This window comes from Sus scrofa, chromosome 4, assembly GCF_000003025.6.
Source record: "Sus scrofa isolate TJ Tabasco breed Duroc chromosome 4, Sscrofa11.1, whole genome shotgun sequence".
NCBI classification, from domain to species: domain Eukaryota; kingdom Metazoa; phylum Chordata; class Mammalia; order Artiodactyla; family Suidae; genus Sus; species Sus scrofa.
The window spans coordinates 62607283-62625959 of record NC_010446.5 but is presented as its reverse complement, the minus strand read 5'-3'; the positions used below and the strand labels follow the sequence as shown (position 1 = coordinate 62625959).

At 44.5% G+C, this 18677-nt stretch overlaps 1 protein-coding gene across 4 annotated transcripts in view; it reads right to left on the bottom strand.

Moving 5' to 3' along the window:
- Positions 1 to 14417, bottom strand: part of C4H8orf89 (chromosome 4 C8orf89 homolog) — a 30186-nt gene extending 15769 nt beyond the window's left edge. For 2 of the 4 annotated variants that reach the window (XM_021089231.1, XM_021089232.1), the window contains exon 1: positions 8682 to 10568. In XM_021089231.1, coding sequence (XP_020944890.1) covers positions 8682 to 8749 — 68 coding nt within the window. In that variant the 5' untranslated portion in view covers positions 8750 to 10568. Of the gene's footprint in view, positions 1 to 8681; positions 10569 to 14213 lie in introns of those variants that run through there. The other 2 variants (XM_021089233.1, XM_021089234.1) reach the window with 2 other exon arrangements.

Below are 18677 nucleotides of genomic sequence, written 5' to 3'. Positions count from 1 at the left end.
AAAGGCAGGAGTGGGAACGAGAGAGTTTGGGGCTACGGAATGGGAGTTAAGAGGGTTAGGAAATGCTGTTGGGGACAGCAGAGAGAAGGGGAGAGTCACAACCTCAAAGGATGCCAAGGGCCCACCTGCATGTCTCCAAGAGGACCTGCCAAGTCCTCCAGCTCTGAGCTACCTCAGAGGCTCCCCGTTATTCACCAATGCTGCCACCATCCTCTTTATCCTTGGGGTTGATCCAAGCAACCAAGAAAGAAGAGTAGCTCATTCTTTCTTTAATGCTCTTGGAGTCTCTCTGGATTTCATAGGGTTTATTTCTCCAGACTTGAGAAAACAAGACAACCATAAGGGCAACAATAATAAAAATAACAACAAATCTAAACGAAGATATGGAGCAAATTATACTCTCCAGTCTTTTTTTGTTTGTTTTTCTTTTTAGGGCCACACCTGCGGCATATGGAAGTTCCCAGGCTAGGGGTCAAATTGGAGCTGCAGCTGCTGGCCTACACCCCAGCCTCAGCAATGCAGGATCTGAGCCTCGTCTGAGACCTACACCACTGCTCACAGCAACACCAGATCCTTAACCACTGAGTGAGGCCAGGGATCAAACCTGCTTCCTCATGGACACTAGTCAGGTTTTTTGGTTTTTTTCGTTTGTTTGTTTTGTTTTTTTTTTTTTAATTGGAGAACTCAGGTTTATTATGCTGGTGGGCCCAGAGGAGATCACTCTCCATAGTATGAGCCCCAAAGAAGGGTTTCACAAGGCTTTTATGGGCTAGCTCTTCCAGGTCCGTGCTTGGCAGGATGGACCAGAGTGAGAACAGCCAGGGTTGTAATTGCAGAGGCAACTTTACAGAAGCAGATGCATGGGGGAGGGCTAGTCAGGTTCTTAACCCTCTGGGCCACATTGGGAACTCCTACTCCCCAGTCTCAAAAGACTGAATCACAATCCAGATTCCATTCTAAGAACTATTCTCTTCTTGTACTTGTAAAGGTAAAGATGATCAGACAGCTTTCTTTCAGCTCCAAGGCACACCCTCCTTTTCTTCTTAGAATCCTCTCAAACAGGACAGAAAAAAGCCACCAAGGGACTAAGAGTAAAGGCCTCTTGGGGCATTTTATCAAACAAGGTCAAGAAAAAACTTTCTTGGCATTCTCGTTGTGGTACAGCAGAAACGAATCCAACCAGGAACCATGAGGTTGCAGGTTCCATCCCTGGCCTCATTCAGTGGTTTAAGGATCGGGCGTTGCTGTGACCTGTGGTGTAGGTCACAGATGCGGCTCAGATCTGGTGTTGCTGTGGCTGTGGAGTAGGCTGGCAGCTGTAGCTCTGGTTGGACCCCTAGCCTGGGAACCTCCATATGCCACGAGTGTGGCCCTAAAAAGCAAAAAAAAAAAAAAAAAAAGAAAGAAAGAAAACTTTCTTAAAACTGCGTATTTTGAAAAAGTTCACACAATGAATACACGAGGGCTCATTATACTCTTATCTCTACATTTTTGTGTATGCTTGAAATTTTCCAAAATAAAAGGTTGGGGGGAAAAGACTACAGCTGCAAGAATGTACAACTTAAGCAATGTGCTAAAATTAAAAAAAAATTTTTTGATCCTGTTTCCTGAAAACACGATCACCTCTAATTATAGTGGAAAAAGAAAAAGTAAGGATACTTTATATAACTAAAAAAAAGGACTGTTTAAAAAAAAACACATAGAAAGAGATAATAAAAAGAACAAAGTACATATATTCCAGGGAAGACACAAAGAACTCCCTCAAAACAAATGCTCTCTCAAGTTAACAATAAAAAGACTTGGGATCGAGAGAAATTAATTTTTTTTAATAGCTGCACCTGTGGCATATGGAAGTTCTCAGGCTAGGGGCTGAATTGGAGCTGCAGCTGCCAGCCTACACCACGGCCACAGCAATGACAGGTCCGAGCCACATCTGCAACCTATTCTGCGGCTTGTGACAATGCCATATAATTAATCCACTGATTGAGGCCAGGGGATCAAACCCACATCCTCATAGATACTATCTCAGGTTCTTAACCCACTGAGCCATAAGAGGAACTCCCATGAGAAGGTTTTGAGTGGGGAAAAAATATATTGTAATTGAGCAAAAGTTAAATCTTACATAAAAAGGTGCCTACAGGGCGCAGTGGAAGCACAGAAGGTGGCTCAGTCTCCCAAGAGGCTTGGAGGAGATGACCATTAAGCTAAGTCTTAAGCTAAGTCCAGGTCAGGGGGAGTTGGTCAAGCCACTCTACAGTGTGTCGTTGGTCCATTTGATGACCCAGAGGCATCAAATGGACCACTCTTTCAAGGGATGCAGGCTTGGCTGGAGTGATGATCTCTTTTGTGACACTCCTCAAAGAATCCTAAATCTGTATCTTTGGGCCTTTCCTCTGAGGAATAGGCATGTAAACAATGGCTTATGAGACATCTTTACTTGGGTATTTCATGTTTCCCCCTAAAAGCCTATTTCCTTCAGTGTTACCTGACAGTGCATGACATTGCTACCTTCCAAGGTGCCCAAGGTAGAAACCTGATAGCCACAGTGACCACCTGTCTCTTCTCCTAAATAGCTGATCAATAAGACCTGCTGGTCTTCCTGCCTAAGCATCACTTAATCTGTCTATTTCTTTCTTTTCTTTTCTTTTTTCTTTTTAGGCCAGCACCTGGGGCTTATGGAAGTTCCCAGGCTAGGGGTCAAATCAGAGCTATAGCTGCCAGCCTATGCCACAGCCACAACGTTGCCAGATCTGAGCTGTGTTTGTGACCTACACCACAGCTCATGGGATCAATGGATCTTTAACCCACTGAGTGAAGCCAGGGATCAAACCTGCCTCCTCATGGATCCTAGTCGGGTTTGTTAACCACTGAGCCACAAGGGAATCCCTTAATCTGTCTATTTCTCTACATCTCCACCCTGGTCTGAGGTACCCTCATCTCCTGCCTGCATTACTGCTTTAGGATTTTTTTAAATTAATTTATATTTAGCTGCATCCATGGAATGTGGAAGTTCCCTGGCCAGGTATCGAACCCAGGTCACAGCAGTGACAATACCAGATCTTTAATCTGCTGTGCCACCATAAACTCCATTTTTTTTAGGTTTTTAATGGCTCTCCTCCATCCACTCAAATCCCCCAGCCTACATTTTGAATTTTAAAATCCTAAAAAAGCTACTTAAAAAAAAAATGCTTCTTACCTCTTCTCATACCTCCATTCCCCTGGAGAACAGAAAGGAAATAGAGGGACACAGAAGAGCTAAAACATTTCAGCCAGCTTTTGGCTCAGTTAGTATCACTGTAGAGTTGGCAAGTGGCTTTCCAGGCTTTTCGACTTTCTGATACATGTTAATAGCATCCTGTGATTCTTGTCATAGCACTTATCATAATTTATAATAAAACATTTATATGTGATTATTTAATGTCTCTGACACTGGTCTTCGAATAAAAACTCCAAACTCTATTTTGCCAACTCTTTAGTTTTGCAAATGGAACCCTCCAGGCACTGTTCTAATTTACCTTCGAAATCTTGTCACTAGACAGGCTTCCCTCCCCTATACTCTAATTCAGGGGTCAGCAAACTGTCCCCAGATCAAATCTAGCTTGCTACCTGTCTTAGAATATAAACTTGCATTGGAATGCAGAAAGAAGTGACCATTCATTTACCTGTTTTCTATAGTTCCCTTTGGCCTAAAGAGCAGAGTTGAGCAGTTGTAACAAAGACTCTATGGCCCACTAGAGGTCTAAAATATTTAATAACACATATTTTACTACAGGTTGCCAGCCCTGCTTTAATTCATTCAACGTGCATTTGCTGAGTACCTACTAAGTGTTATGCTAGGTGAAAGTTCTGAAATTCAAAATATACATGCAATAGGAATTCTATTTTCTCTTCCAATGGATCGTATTTTTTTTTTTTGTCTTTTTAGGGCCGTGCCCACGGCATATGGAGGTTCTCAGTCTAGGGGTTGAATCGGAGCTGTAGCTGTTGGCTTACACCACAGCCACAACAACACTTAATCCAAGCCAAGTCTGTAAACTACACTACAGCTCATGGCAACATTGGAACTTTAACCCACTGAGCAAGGCCAGGAATCAAACCTGTGTCCTTGTGGATACAAGTCAGATTCATTTCCACTGAGCCACGACAGCAACCCCCAATAGATCATATCTTGAAGTTCATGCACCCTGTTTTGGAAGCCACAGCTATAAATAGTGGGAGCCGTTGAAGGATTTAACCTACAATTTTAAAATATTGCTTTAACTTTGGCAATATTAGAAGAGAGATGGGAATGAGAAAGTCAACTAGGAAACTACTGCCATTGTTTAGGTGAATGGTAGTGAGGGCCCAAATCTGGAAAAAGGAGCTTAAGAGACAAGCCGGAGAGAGGTTCATGCGGTAGCATCTATAGGACCTGGGAACTGTATATGACTTGTACATTCATGTCATGAAGGAAAAGAGATGAGGAACCAGCTTGAATAAGAGGAAAAATTCAGCTGTGAATAAAATGAGCTCATGGTGCCTGTGGTCCAGAGGTGGGAGTGGGTTTAGCCAAGAGAAACCAATTTGGTAGTCATCAGCAGCTATAAAGTCTTTTTTTTTTTTTCTTTTTAGGGCTGCACTTGGGGCAGATGGAAGTTCCCAGGCTAGGGGTGATATTGAAGCTGCAGCAGCCGCCTACGCCACAGCCATAGCAATGCTGGACACGAGCCATGTCTGTGACCTACCTACACCACAGCTCTTGGCAATGCTGGATCCTTAACCCGACGAATGGGACCAGGGATCAAACCCACATCCTCATGGACACATCAGAAATTCCCCAATATAAAGTCTTGAGAATAGATAAGGCTGTTCAGGGTCAGTGGAGGGTATAAGTGAAAAGTTAAGAATAAGAGCTAAGTCCAAGGGCACCAATATTTGAGAGAGGCAGAGAATAGGCTGACCACAAAGAAGACTAAAAATGAATGGCTAAAGATATAGAAGAAATAAGAGAGGGGTGCCAATAAAAACCAAAGGCAAAGAGAGTTTTAAGAAAAAGGAAGTGGTGAACAATTTGATTAAAGAACAACAATGTCAAAAGAGCTATATTTATTTACTTTTAAATTTTTTTTCCTTTTTAAGGCCACACCTGAGGCATATGGAAGTTCCTGGGTTAGGGGTCGGATCAGAGCTTCAGCTGCCAGCCTATGCCACAGCCATAGCCACACCAGATCTGAGTTGCATCTGTGACCTACATCACAGCTTGCAGCAACATCGGATCCTTACCCCCCTGAGCAAGGACAGGGATCAAACCTGTCTCCTCATGGATCCTAGTTGGGTTCTTAACCCTCAGAGCCACAATGGGAACTCCAACATGAGAGATTCTTGAGTAAGGGTATAGTATTTTGAGGATGGAGACAATTAAAAAGGAGACATGGAAAACCCAAAAGTTGAAAATAATGGATGTTTAATTAAGCATTTTCCTGAGGGAAAGGGGATAGTAAAGATCAAGAACATTTGCTTTTTATTTATTTACTTTTTGTCTTTTTGCCTTTTCTAGGGCTGCTCCCGTGGCATATGGAGGTTCCCAGGCTAGGGGTTGAATCAGAGCTGTAGCCGCCGGCCTACACCAGAGCCACAGCAACGTAGGATCCGAGCCGCATCTGTGACCTGCACCACAGCTCACAGCAACGCTGGATCCTTAACCCACTGAACACAGCCAGGGATCGAACCCGCAACCTCGGATTTGTTAACCACTGAGCCACGATGGGAACTCCTTTTATTTTTTATCTTTTTTGTCTTTTAGAACACTTGCTTTTTAAAATCAAAGATAAAAAATAAATGTTATTATTAAATAATAGCAGAAAGAATAAGGAAACTGTGCCAAGAAAACAATAAATACATATATTAGTTTCTTGGGGCTACCATAACAAGCTACCACAGAATGGGTGGTTTGTAAAACAGAAGTTTATTGTCTCATGGTTCTGAGGCTAGAAGTTCAAAATCAAGGTGCTGACGGTGTTGGTTCCTTTTAAGGACTGTGAGTGAAGGATCTGTTCCAGGCCTCTCTCGCTGGTTTGTAGATGACTCTCTTCTCCCTGTATCCTCACAGTATCTTCTTCTGCACATCTTTCCGTGTCCAAACTTCCCCTATTCATAAGGACACTGGTCGTATTAGATTAGGCCCCACTCTGATGACCTCATATTCATTTGATGCCTCTGTAAAGACTTTATCTCCAAAAAAGGTTACCTCCCAAGGTTGAGTTTAGGACTTCAACATATGAAGTTGGGGGTTGGGGATGCAGATTAACACATAACAAAGTATCACAGACAATATAAAATGTGTGTTGGAGGCAATTTTTAAAAAATCACTTAGGAGTTCCCGTTGTGGCACAGCAGTAATGAACCCGACTAGGATCCCTGAGGACCCGGGTTTGATCCCTGGCCTCATTCAGTGGGTTGAGGATCCAGCATTGTGATGAGCTGTGGTGCAGCTCACAGACGCAGCCTTGGATCCTGTGCTGCTGTGGCTGTGGTGTAGGCTGGTGGCTACGGCTCTGATTCAACCCCTAGCCTGGGGACTTCCATATGCGGTGGGTGTGGCCCTAAAAAGACCAAAAATAAATAAATAATAAATAAATAATAAAATAAAAACAGTCACTTAAACAAGCACACATAAAAATATATTTACTCCTTCCAAACCACTTTCTAAAGTTGAAAAAAAGGATAATAGAGCTATAATTGAGACCTTCACAATTCCATAGTACGATAAAAACTAGTGATATTCATAGTAATTTGAGGAAAGATTCTTAGAGGTCTTCTGTACCAATGACAACAGTAAATTCCATATAATTTTAGTGTTAAATGCATTTACTATATATCAATCCTTTAAAAAATTGGAAATCCATGGTAGATCCTATATTATTTAGCTTCAAATGGTAGAAAATCCAGACCAAGTAGCTTAAACAAGAAGATTTCCCCTTGAATAAAAGCCTGGAGACACCCCAGGGCTGGTGCCAAGCTATCAGGGACCTAAGCTCCTTTCATCTTATCGCTCCGCCACCCTGAACACACAGTATCTACTTCAAAGTTCAAGATGGTTGGGAGTTCCCTGGTGGTCTAGTGGTTAGGATTCAATGCTTTCAAGGCTGTGGCCCAGGGCTCAGTCCCTCATCTGAGAACTGATATCCCATATCAAGCTGATGCATGCCATGGCCAAAAAAAAAAAAAAAAAATCAGAGTTCAAGATGACTCAGTAAATGAATATTCATATTAGCACTGATGGGAACAAGTATTTTCAGTGTGAGACAAAAAGATACAGATCTAACATCAATGTGACAAATTAAACCCCAAAGTCTTAAGTATGAGTCTTCAGTATGAATTGAAAGTATCTGGAGTTCCCATTATGGCTCAGCAGGTTAAGTACCCAAAACAGTGTCCATGAGGGGGCAGGTGTGATCCCTGGCCTTGCTCAGTGGGTTAAGGATTCGGCGTTGCTGTGAGCAGTGGTGTAGGTCACAAACACAGCTCAGATCTGGCGCCGCTGTGGTGTAAGCCAGTAGCTGCAGCTCCAATTCAACCCCTAGCCTGGGGGATCAAATCCATATGCCACAGGTAAGCAACCCCTAAGAAAGAAAGGAAGGAAGAATCAGTATAAGATTCTTAAAAAGTGTTTCCGGAGTTCCCGTCATGGCACAGTGGTTAACGAATCTGACTAGGAACCACGAGGTTTCGGGTTTGATCCCTGGCCGTGCTCAGTGGGTTAAGGATCTGGCACTGCCGTGAGCTGTGGTGTGGGTCACAGATGCAGCTCAGATCCCGTGTTGCTGTGGCTGTGGTGTAGGCCTGCAGCTACAGCTCTGATTCGTCCCTTAGCCTGGGAACCTCCATATGCAGTGGGAACAGCTCAAGAAAAGGCAAAGATACAAAAAAAAAAAAAAAAAAAAAAAAAAATGTGTTTCCCAGCTCTGTCCACTGAAACTAATAATGAGATACTAATGAGAAACTAATAATGTTAGGAATGGCCCCATTCCTAACAAACAAACAAACTCAACTAATAAGAGCTAGGGCCCCTAAAGAAATAGTTAATTGCAGGTCCGTGGAAGGAAATGTTTAAGAGGAGCCTAGAACATCTTTTCATCCCAGAAATATAGAAATCTAAGATTATTACGATCATGGTAGTCACCAACTTGAAGAGAATCCAACTGACCAAAGATGAGGCTATAAACATTAAAGGGAATACTAACTGCAATGAATTGCAATATATTAAATATGCATAATACTTAAATGTATACCTTACAAAAACAACACCTCACTCATCATCTTTGGAAGATACTAAAGAATCAACTTGACTTGGAAACCAGTCATTGTTTTTCATATAAAAAAAGAATCAATAAAGGTAATAAAATTCATTAAGTTAAAAAAAAATAAAGTCATGATTGAGGAAGTAAAAAAAAAAAAGAATCAAGTATTTATCCACATGAATGATGAGAGAGAAGTGTCCCTTCATAGAGTATCCCAGATAATAAATAAGGGAATGACAGTATTATAATATTATATTTTTGCAAACCTTAAATAATTAATGGATCTTGGCAATTTGTATGGTTATTTTTTAGTTACACCCATGGTACGTGAAACTTCCCAGCCCAGGAATCGAACACACACCACAGCAATGACCCAAGATGCAGGGATGCCAGGTCCTTTACCTGCTAGGCCACCAGGGAACTCTTCTGTTCTTATTCCTACTGACCCATTCTTGCCTTATGGTTTCCATTCCTTCGTCTCCTTGAGTATTATAAACATTTTTCCAAGATGTCTATTCTTTTTGGTTTTGCAGTAAAAATCTCCCATCTGCTGCATCTGTCAAGTGTCCTTTGTAGTTCATTTCGTAACATTATTTTCAGTCTTTGACTGTGAGCTCATCTTTAGAGAGATTGCTATCTGCAGGACTCCAGTGTTCCCTGAGCGATGGAAACTTTCACATTTCTGCATATGCTTCCCTTTGCTCTCTGCCTGGTCTTGGGTTTCAGAGGTATCAGACCAGTGAATATGCCAATTTCTGAGACTGTGGTCCCTGAATCATGCAGTAATGAGCATTCAGACCTCACTCTTGAGCTGGTGCAGGGTTTGACACTCAAATGTCTAGCAGCTGACTCTTTTTTTGCAAGGGGATGACAAACTTCCTTGCAGCCTCCTTGGGCCAACGGTAGGTGTTTTTCTAGTTATCGTCTCTGTGTCAAGGTACCTATGGCAGGTTGTGTCTTCCAAAGAAGGATGTACTAGTACATATCCATTGCCACGTGTGCTTCCCTTAATGTGATGTTGACACTGATTTTCAACGATAGGTCGTAAAAGATGATTTCCAGTGGTTCTCTCCTCTCTCTCCTCCACTCACCCTTGAAATCTAGCCACCATTTTGGGAGGAAGCTAAGTGACAGGAAGAGGCCATCGTAGAAAGGGTCCATCTAACATCCACAGCCAAGGTTGTGGTCCACAGCCAGGACCAACCACCAGACATAGCAGCGAATGAGCCTGCAGGTGATTCTGGCCCCAAGCCTTCCAATCTTCCATCTAAGGTCCAAGACATGGTGAGGCAGAGCCGAGCTGTCCCTGCCGTGCCCTGTCCGAGTTCCTGCACTGCCCCACAGAACCCATGAGCACAATAAATGGTTGTTTTGCACCACTAAGTTTGGGAGAAGTTTGTTATGCAGCCATGGTAACTGGAACAGTGCTCCTTTGTGACTTCCAGCTCTCCGCAGATGCTCCACAGTGCCTCCCTGTGTGAGCAGCCCTTCATCTCCGGCACCTGGGGATTTCCTCCTCTTGGGTCCTAGCTCAGCCACATGGCCATAAATTCTGCTAATACACTGTACCCAGCATTTGAAATATACAGAAGCAGAATGGCATTTCTTCCATGTCAGCTTCCTCTGCCACACTGGCCAGAAGCTCCCAGAATAACTTTTCAAATGATGACATAAACAACAGAAGAATGTAATTTCTTTTGTAGACAAAGATAGTTCAATATCAATAAGAAAGGGAACTCTGAGGGAGTGTTTATTAAAGAACAGATAATTCCTTACAGAAAAATACAAGTGGTCAATGAAAGTGCACCTTCACTAGTAACCCCCCAAAAAGTAGTTACATTGCTAAAATGTCGGGGACTGTTGTTGCAGCTAGCAATACCTTAATCCATGCAATGATTTATTCCCAAGGATGAATGTACTAGCTCACTCAAATATCTTCACTAAGCATGTACTATCTGCAAGTCTATGTGCCATGCGCATGGCAAATACAATGTGAACTGTGAATTGTGACTTCACAGAATTTCCAGTCCAAAAGGAAAAACGGTAGCCACTCATACAAATATAAGGTCAAGTGTCCCATGATGGCCTGAAGGGAGCTGGATAGATGGATATACAGTCTATCACATCATAGGAATTCAAAGGAGGGAGATATTGGTGTTCCCGCAGTGACTCAGTGGTAACAAACCCGACTAGTATCCATGAGGATGTGGATTGGATCCCTGGCCCAGATCAGTGGGTTAAGGATCCCATGTTGCCGTGACTGTGGTGTAAGGCCGGCAGCTACAGCTCTGACGCCACCCTTAGCCTGGGAACTTCCATATGCTGTCAGTGCAGCCCTGCAAAGACCAAAAAAAAAAAAAAAAAAAGAAAGAAAAGAAAAAGAAAAGGAGGGAGATATTACTTTCACAAGGGGTGAACCCCTGTTTGAACAAAAGACTTGGGAGAAACTAGAAAATGACATTGACATAGGATTTAGACCAGCTGAATGAAATGTGGGTAGAAGCCCTGCAGGAAAAAATAAAGATGTGAAAGGTGCTCTAGAGAGTGGAGAGGTTCAGCATGAGGCAAGATCAGACACATTTGAATGCAAAGTGTATTTTCTTCTTTGAGCAAGGAGAAGGCAGGAAGGTTTTCGAACAGAGGTGTGGTATATTCCCAGCTATGCTTTAGAAAGATTAAGCTGGCAGAGACTGGAGCCAGGCTGAGAGGTTACATTGAGTAGTTCAGAGTGCTTAAATTAGAGCAAGAGACTTTGACAAAGCTGACGATTGAATTTTGGAGGTTCAGCAAAGAACAAAAGAGTCAAAGATGACTGAGGCTGTGAACCAGGAGAATTGTTGGGACGATGATTTAAATTCAGAGAAAAGGGAGCTCCCATTGTGGCTCAGTAGAAACGAATCCAACCCGTATCCATGAGGATATGGGTTTGATCCCTGGTCTCACGTACCCGGTTAAGGATCTGAGGTTGCCATGTGCTGTGGTGTAGGTCGCAGATGAGGCCTGGATCTGGCATTGCTGTAGCTGTGGTGCAGGCTGGCAGCTGCAGCTCTGATTGGACCCGTGGCCTGGGAACCTCTATATGCTGCAGGTGCGGCCCTAAAAAAAGCAAATAAATAAATACAGAGAAAGTGCTTGTTCAGAGCTGGAGGGCAACAAGCACTTTAGTTTTCCATAAAAGGAGCACAGGACATTCAGGTAGGGATATATAACCTGGACCTAAGCTACAGGAACATTGAGGACAAGAGGTTTGGATGGGAGAGGAAGCTTTTAAGAGTCATCTGTTTACTGGTGAGAATTAAGGCCAGAGATTGGAACCAGAATCACAGGAAGCACTGGATCATGTCCAATTTTATAGGAGTTAACAGAGAAAGGAACTATGGCGGCTAATAATACTGTAACACCAAAGACATAATCTCATTTAATCCTAAAAAAAAAAAAAAGAAAAACAATTTCCAATTACTGACCAGGAATCCAGACCTAACAAAGAACACAAACACTGCAGTTAGATGAACCTGAATTCTAATCTAGGCTATGCCCTTTGTAGCTGCATAGCCATGGGGTCACGAAGAAAATAACAGTGCCTCTGACTCTCATAGGGTTAGTGCGGATGAAATTTTGAAATGCATGTCAAGTGTTCAGCACAGTGCTAGACATGGAATCAACACTCAATAAGTGAGAGCTATTGATTTGCTTTTTTTTTGTCTTTTTGCTATTTCTTTGGGCCGCTCCCGCAGCATATGGAGGTTCCCAGGCTAGGGGTCGAATCGGAGCTGTAGCTGCCGGCCTACACCAGAGCCGCAGCAACGTGGGATCCGAGCCGCGTCTGCAACCTACACCACAGCTCACGGCAACGCCGGATCGTTAACCCACTGAGCAGGGGCAGGGACCGAACCCGCAACCTCACGGTTCCTAGTCGGATTCGTTAACCACTGCGCCACGACGGGAACTCCCTGATTTGCTTTTTTAAAATAATAATAAACACCTTTTTCTCACTACAGCCTGTTGATGGAAATGTAAATCAGTAAAGGCTTTTTGGAAGGCAATTTCCACCGGAATTTTTAAGGTACATATATCTGACCCAGCAATTCTGCTCCAAGGAATTCACTTTATAGAAGTGTTCCCATGTGTAAGAATGTTGTTCACAGTTGCACTGTTTATAATGAGGAAAAATCGCACCCAGTCTTGAGGAGGGATGGTTACATGGGTTATGAGGCTTCTGTACCATATGATCATCCATCTATATGACACATCTACGAAATGTTCAATGAAGACCTAAGTAAACTGATATGAAAGGTATTTTCCATATCTTCTGATGTGAAAGAGGCAACTTCTTAAAAAAATTCATTTATGATTCTATTGATGAATCAAAAAATGAAAAGAGAATGAAGGAACACATAATGAATTTACGGAGTATCAGAAAGTAAAAGAGTAGAGGGAGTTCCCCTCGTAGTACAGCAGAAACAGATCTGACTAGCATCCATGAGGACACTGGTTCGATCCCCAGCCTCATTCAATGGATTAAGGATCTGGCATTGCCATGAGCTGTGGTGTAGGTTGCAGAAGTGGCTCGGATCTGGGGTTGCCATGGCTGTGGTGTGGGCTGGCGGGCTACAGCTTTGATTTGATCCCTAGCCTAGGAACCTCCATATACAGCAGGTGCAGCCCTAAAAAGACACACACACACACACACACAAAATGTGAAGGAGTAGAAACTAAAGAGGGCTTTCGCTTCCAACTCTATATACTTCTGTGCTGTTTGATGAGAAGTACTAACGTATTATACTGTCATTTCAAAAATGTAAGAACTTAAGCAAATGTCGGGGAGTTCCCATCATGGCTCAGTGGGTTAACGAATCCAACTAGGAACCATGGGGTTGCAGGTTCGATCCCTGGCCTTGCTCAGTGGGTTAAGGATCTGGCATTGCCGTGGCTGTGGCATAGGCCAGCAGCTACAGCTCCAATTGGATCCCTAGCCTGGGAACCTCCATATGCTGCGGGTGAGGCCCTAGAAAAGACAAAAAAAAAAAAAAAAGCAAATGTCAGAAGTATTTTTGAAGAAATGCCATTGTAATGGGAGACTTAACTCACCATTAACAAGGGAGATAAAAAGTTAATAAAGATGATGGGTGGGGAATATTGTACTCCACACTACAAATTCCCTGAAAATGGTTACAAAACTGAATGTGTCTACAGAGAGGCTCCCTAGCTTCCCTATGACCCCAGAAAGTGTGCAGGGGAAAATGACCCATACAGTAGATAGAACAGACTCCCTGCATCACACAAATTTTCTCTAGTGTTTTTAACCCCTCGTGAGAAAAGTAAGACACACAAATTATAGGTAAATCAGAAATGGTACAAAGAAAAGTGGCAATGAAAATTGGGCCGGAGCTGTTTGAAGGACATGGTCTTTGTCCCAAGTCCTGCTCCACCTGGCTGGGGGCAGGTATGAGAGGAAGGGAGATGCGGTGGCAGTCAAAGAAGAAAACAAACACATTCAATCCTCTCTGGAGTTTAACCCTGGGAGGGCCGGAGGGTGGTCCATAAATAAGAATGGGTCTGCTTGTGGGGTGGATGTGTGTGCCTGCCCAGACCACGACCTGCGTGTGTGGGGAGGCACAGATCTGGCCGGCAGGCCTCTTCCCCTGGCGTCACCCACATCTCTCTCCTTCACTTGACCCTGCTGCAGCCTCCGTCAGGTCCTCAGACCCGGTCAGGTCCTCAGACCCGGCCTTCCCGCCAGCTACCCTTGAGGTGCATCAGAAGAATCCTGCGGGCGACGCGGGCGACCCGTTTGCATCACTAGGCTAGCTCCCCTTCTTGGGACAGGGCCGTACCCGCTGACCTCCGGGACCCACCTCCCTTCCACCGCCCCTCCGCCCTCCGCCCCTCCGCCCGTCCCTGGCCAGGGCTCCCTGGGACCGGACCCTCACTCACTGTCCCCGCAGCTCCGCCGTGGAGGGGAGTGGCTTCTTCACCTGCTTGGCCCGTGGCGGCGGCGCCCAGGTCTGGGGCTCCGGCCGCGGAGTCAGCGGGGTCAGCGGGGGCAGCGGGGGCAGCGGACAGCGCGGGAGCCAGCGGCCGCCCGGCGCGGAGCCAAGCCACCGGCCCGGCGTGGCCGAGACGCGGGGCTGGCCGCGGCGGCGGCGGGGCGGGGCTGCCGGCCGCGCGCTCGCTCGGGCGCCGCTCTCGGGGCGAACATGCTCTGCGGCCGGCAGCCCGGCAACGCTCGGGAGCGCGGCAGCTGAGCTCCGCCCGGCCTGGCGAGCGGCTGCAGCCCCGCCCGCCCTACGCGCGCCGGTTGCCAGGCACCCGGAGCTTCCGGGGTGTCTTCTGCGCTGTCCCCGGCCGTCCTCGGGCAGGGGGCCGGGCGGAGAGTCGGAGAGTCGTGCCAAGATGGTGCTTGGGCGGCGGGGAGGCCGCTGGGACTCAATGGACAACTACTACAGGGTGCCGCCGCCTTCGGGGTCACCGCTGCAGGGGTTTGGGTGGGAAGAGGGCGCTGTCGTGACACAAGGTCAGTGTGGCATCAAAGTGGTGCCACGCACTACACATAGGATGGGCAATGGGCTGTTGGACAAGGTCGGCGAGATTCAGTTCTCTGGGTTGCATTTTAAAGATTCAAACTAACCAGGCTCTCCAGAGTACTGATGAGTCTGGACCAGCAATACCTGACTAGCGCAGTCTTCGGTAAGTGACGTAATCCGAGGTCGCTCACCGTGTCCGCCCGGATTCTTCGTTCGGTGCTTTGTCTAGGTTCTTGGTGAAAGGTTCGGCGCGGGGCCCCTCCCTGGCTAGGAAGCCTAGCAGCCTGGCTCGCACAGGGGCGTCTTAGCCTCTGTATACTCTTGCCAAATAGTTCTAAGCCCTGTCTTCATTTCTTGACATCCACTAGGGCTGCAGGTTTAGCCCTGGTAATAGGGTTTCGGCGAAGCCCCCAGATTCCTTAATCTGTCAGCACACCACCTGTTTTCATTAAACTTGATACTAACCTTTCCTAGCTCTTCTGGTTAAGAAAACCAACTTGAATCAGACTTGGAACCTAATACTAGCTCCACCACTTCATTGTATGACCCGGGGGGGGGGGGGAGTTAGCCCATCACCTAAAGAATGGGCATAGTGGTGTATTTACCTAATAGAACAGGCTGCACATTAAAAATCACATGGAGAATTTGAGGGGAGAAAGTATGGGGCCCATCCTGAAACCAACTAAGAATTCAGCTCTGAGGCTGTACTCGAGTGGAACCCCCCACCCAGGATTATGTGGATTAAGAGTACACTAGTACTCATTATTCGATCAAATGTTTATTATTCAATGGCCTGTTTTGAGTTTGCCGTATCCTCCTCTTGGCTATCATATCACACCCCCCACTGAAACTCTTCCAATGCCACACCTGGATCCTGCTGCCCTGCCCCCAGGTGCCCAATTCTCCCTCCTCTGTGCAGCTTCCTATCCTCACAGCAGGAACCAGCTCCTAGATTCTGCTAACAGGTTTTCATGTACTAATATCCCTGCATAATAAAACTCATTTTTTTCCTGAGTATATACATATATATATATATATATAAAATTTTGTATCTGTTGTGTATCTCCATAACCCCTATTCCAGCCCCTACTCCTCCTCACTATTCCCCACCTAAACACCCAAGGGATAAAACGTGTCAACACTGAAGATGCAAATTTTTATATGGCTACTGCCCCTAAAAGGTCTGATTCACTCAATCAAATAAGCAAAAGGCTTGCAATGCAGCCAGGAATTGTTCTATGTACTAGAATAGAGGCTAAGACCCAAATTTGATATATACTCAAATCTTGAGGAGTGGCTGTGAAAAGCAACAGATATCAAGTAAATGGAAAAATTATTACAGATGGTAACAGATGCTATGCAAAAAAAACAGAACAGGGTTAAATGAAGAGATGTGCCAGAGAAGTTTTTTCCAATATGAAAAAGAATCCAAGTATGTAGACCTCAGGGCTGTGTTTCTGACTCAAGTTCCCAAATGCCAAGACCCTACAATAGAAACTTACCATTTTTGAGGAACAAGAAAAAAAGATAGCTAGGAGCCATAAGTTAAAGATCAAAGAAAGGCCCTCTCAAATATCCCTGCCCTACAGGGCTATATGACCTTATGCAGACTTTGCAGAACCTGTGAATATGCCACCTTATGCAGACTGCAGATGTATTAAGGAATTTGAGATGGGGAATTATCCTAGATTATCTGGGTGGCCCAAAATAATCACAGAAGTGTTAGAGGGAGGGCCACAAGCCAAGAAATGTAAGCAGCTTCTAGAAATTGGAAAGGCGAGGGCAAGCCTTGTCCCCTAAAGCCTTTGGAAGGCAGGCAGGCCTGCGGGCACCTTGATTTAGCCCAGTGAAACCGATTCTGAACCTCTGACCTCCAAAACTGTTAAAATGACAGTAAATTTAAGTCAGTTGTTTGTGGTAATTTGTTACATAATAGGAAACAAATATTGCCTATATGTTATGTCAGGTACAGGGTAGAATAAAAAAATAAATAAGGCCTGACTCAAAGTTTACTGTCCAAGAAAAGGGAGGCATGTGTATGAGAGTGCTGTCCTGGCTGGCTGGAGAGTGCTAAAAGCTGGGTGGGGGAGGTGTCAATCTTACCCTGGAGGTGGTCTGCAATGACGCAAGTCTGTCACACCTTGTAACACAAATAAATGTTAGAAAAAAAAAGGCTATCTTTCCACTAGACTAACACATGAAAGCTGAGGCTGTCTTCCTTTGTACACCCCTGTTAAGTGCTCAAGTTACACAGCAAGAGCACTTACTTAGCATCTTGGGCCAGGTGCTGCCCTAGGCATTTCACATGACCTGACATATTTAATTCCACTAAAATCCTATGAAATTAGGTACCACTATTTCCCATTTTGCTGGTAAAGAAACAAGAGATAAAGCAATTTAACACCCCAAACTTTTAAATAGAAGCTGGATATGAATTCAGTTTGGCTCCAGGGCTAGCACTCAATCTAGTTTACCAAAAAAGAACCTTCAAAGATAAGCAAGCCCAGGTAACACACTACCAACGAACAGAGTGCAACCTAAGACGAGGGTAGCTAGGGGAAAGACTGGAACTTTAAAGAGTATGAATGAAAACACGTGGGAATTTTTGTCTAAGGAAAACCTGGCTGGCCCAGACTTTGTGATCGGAGGTTGGTCAGCCTTCTAGTAGACGAGGACCGCCCCTTGTAGAAAGCGACACCACTTGTAGGTAAGTTTTCTAAGTAAAATAAGTATTAAGCTGCATTTCAACAGGTTAGTAGTTCATAAATATCCTCAGGCTCATTTTTAGTCCTCATAATCCTGTGATGAAGGCAGAAGATCCCACTTCAGTTCCCAGGAACCTGACAGCAGGTTCTTTATATTTAAACCCCACCGCTTTGGTTCTCTACTGTCATCCCAGCTTCCTCCCCACTTCCATTTCTCTCACCACTAGTCGTCTGGCCCCATTTGCAAACTGTATGGACAGAGCACAACTTCCAGAACTGAAAGCAAATGTGCAGAAGACACATACAGCCCAAACACCTTTTATTCTACAGAACCTTCCTACCAGCTCCAAGCTTTGCTACTTGGAGTGAGGGGTCAACATTCATGGACTGCAACAAATGTGCCACTCAATGGTGACAGGGGGTGTCTGGGGACAGGAGGGTATATGGTAACTGTACTTTCCATTCCACTTTGCTGTGGATCTAAAACTGCTCTTTACCTTTAAAAAACAAAAAACAAACAAACAAAAAAGCACTGTTGAACACCACCATCCACATACAGAATGCCACTTCTATTACTATCCCACACGTTACATTCAGTTTTCCCCACCCCTCCCCCTGGTATTTAGCAATGTGCCATCTAAACAACTTTATTACAATAATCAGGTATTTTCTTCCGAGCCACTTCTACCTTTTTGAACACTGGATGTACAGACTGGGGATATATTGCTATTTACCTACCAAAGCAGTAGACTAAAACAGGTATTTTCTGAATTTAAGACTTTGAGGCATCACCTAGAGATGAATGTAATTTCTTTATACATTGCTCCATTCAGACATTTTTTGCAAAATACTGCTATACTCATGTATACATGTAACAATAGTTTTCTAAACTAATAACCTTGACCTCCCTCCAAGATTCACTGATCCTAGACTTATCCAGAAATAGCTTTCAAGACCCAAGAATTTAGGAAATTCTTAGAATACATTTGTCTAACAACCTTCAAATAATAAAAGTAGTGATTCTGGTGCAATACTGTCAAAAGAAGGGAGCATCTGTTTCACAGTGCATCATACGCTTGGCACAATTTTTACCCTTACCACAAAATTTACTTTTGTATCATGCAGTTCATGTTACACTCCACACTTAAAACTTCCAGGTTTGCTAACCT